We start from the raw sequence: 2,158 nt of genomic DNA on the forward strand, positions 1-2,158 counted from the left end.
ACATTTCATCATTGACTAGGTTTGGCATATGTTACATTGGCAACAATAAAAAATAAATTATTTATGAATTAAGAGTCATTTTTGTGAACCATTTTAATACCCTGAAGTAAAACGACTCAATCTCTGAGGCTCCGCCTTTCACTCCTTGTCGGTCCCGCCCATGTCATCCTTGAACCTGCCCATAGACCGTCAATGAGCCTCCCCAGTCTCTCCAGCGTGATCAAACTTTGGAAACAAAACCACGTGACTAAATATCTCTTCAGGCAATAGAAAGATGGATGCGATGCAGTCTGTAAAATCTTGTCAGGATGTTCACTTCATTCATTCATTCATTCATTCATTTTCTTGACCGCTTCATCCATTTCGGGGTTCCGGGGGTGCCGGAGCCTATCCCAGCTGCTGATGGGCGAAGGCGGGGTTTACCCCGGACAGGTCGCCAGTCTGTCACAGGGCCTCAATCACACACATTCACTCTCACATTCACACCTAGGGGCAATTTAGAGTCACCAATGAACCTATGAAGCATGTTTTTGGACGGTGGGAGGAAGCCGGAGTCCCCGGTGAAAACCCACGCATGCACGGGGAGAACATGCAAACTCCACACAGAAAGGTCCCAGCCGGGATTTGAACCGGGGCCTTCTCGCTGTGAGGCAAGAGCGCTAACCACTGCGCCACCGTGCAGCCCAATTTTTCACTTATTCAGACTTTTTATTTTGCTGGTGGATTTTGAGTGTCTGTATGAAGGCCAGGTTCAACCCTTTTACTGCTGGTTTGAAACCGCGGAGGAATCCTGCAGGACGGTTACTGGAGACGCTACAAGTACACACGCTAAAAACACGTCAGTAGAATCAATGTGGATCACGTTAAAAGTTGCTTTATTGAGCATGAATTCATCTGACCACATTTTAATGAGTTTCTGTGTCTCATTGTAGTGGTTTAATGACAATGTTTTTAAGAAAATTCTGTTGGAACTACAATAGAGCTTTTAAGATGACGTCACGGCAGCACCCCGCGTGCTTGCTGCGAGACACAGAAAAGCGAATTATACGTTTTTTAGTGAAAAGGGGGGTGGCCATGGTGCAGCAGTAGGGGGGTCGACTCCTGATTGGAGGATTGGGGGTTTGATTCCCGCCTTGCCTGCCCATGTGTAGCATGTGGCAACAGAGCGAAACAACATCGTAAAACATCCAGGTCTAAATAGCAAACTGGAATGGGCGGGGCTTGTCTACACACACACTTGGTAGTTACACACACCTGTTGTCCAAAATAGTCTCCACATTTAAATTAGTAAAATGTACACAATACAACTGTAACAGCAGCTCACACGCTTCATCATACAAACCGACACAAATAAAGCCTTTCATTCTGTCACACAAACTATTAGTGCTAAGGTGAGCTGACACCTGTGCTCAGGTGAGTGTTTATGATGTGCAAATGTGGATGACAATAGAATGTACTGTTTGCTCATCTGATGGACAGAACAAGCTAAAAAAAAAGAAAATATTTATCTTTGACCTCTCAACTGTTTTTCAAAGCTGTTTCTCTCTGTCTCCCAGGAGAGGATGGAAAACGCCTTGATGTCTCATCCCTTATTGACATAGCTGCCCAGGTGGCTGATGGGATGTCATTTCTGGAGAAGAGAAACAGCATCCACAGAGACCTTGCAGCTCGAAATGTTCTTGTTGCAGAGGACTACATCTGCAAGGTGGCTGACTTTGGGCTGGCCAGAATCATTAAGGTACGAGGACAGAAAAGGTTGAAAAACATTCTTTGGATTTTTGTTGCCAGCTTAGTCCAGGCATTCTGTAATATACCCAAGCCACGCTTTACTACAGTTGTTCACATAACCCAGCTTATCCCAGACCAGTGTTTATGTTGTCCATAATGATCTATGCCTGAGGTTGGTACCACACTGTATCTCATACAGTAGGTGGCTGTATGCTGTCTCTCAATTACTATAAGTTGTCAACTTATTTATTGTTTTTTTATATATTTTTTAAAGGGATGTGATTGTGTTTTTATATTTATTTCATTTTTCAGTGGTGAGGTGTGCTGTAGGGGTGACAGAGCAGTTTAAGGTGGAGGTGGGATTACATCAGGGATCAGCTCTGAGCCCCTTCCTGTTTGCAATGGTGATGGACAGACTGACGGATGAGGT

The 2,158-nt window shown here is 44.5% G+C and overlaps 1 protein-coding gene across 1 annotated transcript in view; it reads left to right on the forward strand.

Annotated features, from left to right (window-relative positions):
- Positions 1–2,158, forward strand: part of ptk6b (PTK6 protein tyrosine kinase 6b) — a gene marked incomplete in the record, with an annotated part of 22,437 nt that overhangs the window by 13,386 nt on the left and 6,893 nt on the right. Inside the window, 1 exon segment of the mRNA XM_024292078.2 lies at positions 1,557–1,738. Coding sequence (XP_024147846.2) covers positions 1,557–1,738 — 182 coding nt within the window.

This window comes from Oryzias melastigma, linkage group LG7 (genome assembly GCF_002922805.2).
Source record: "Oryzias melastigma strain HK-1 linkage group LG7, ASM292280v2, whole genome shotgun sequence".
Taxonomy (NCBI): Eukaryota; Metazoa; Chordata; class Actinopteri; order Beloniformes; family Adrianichthyidae; genus Oryzias; species Oryzias melastigma.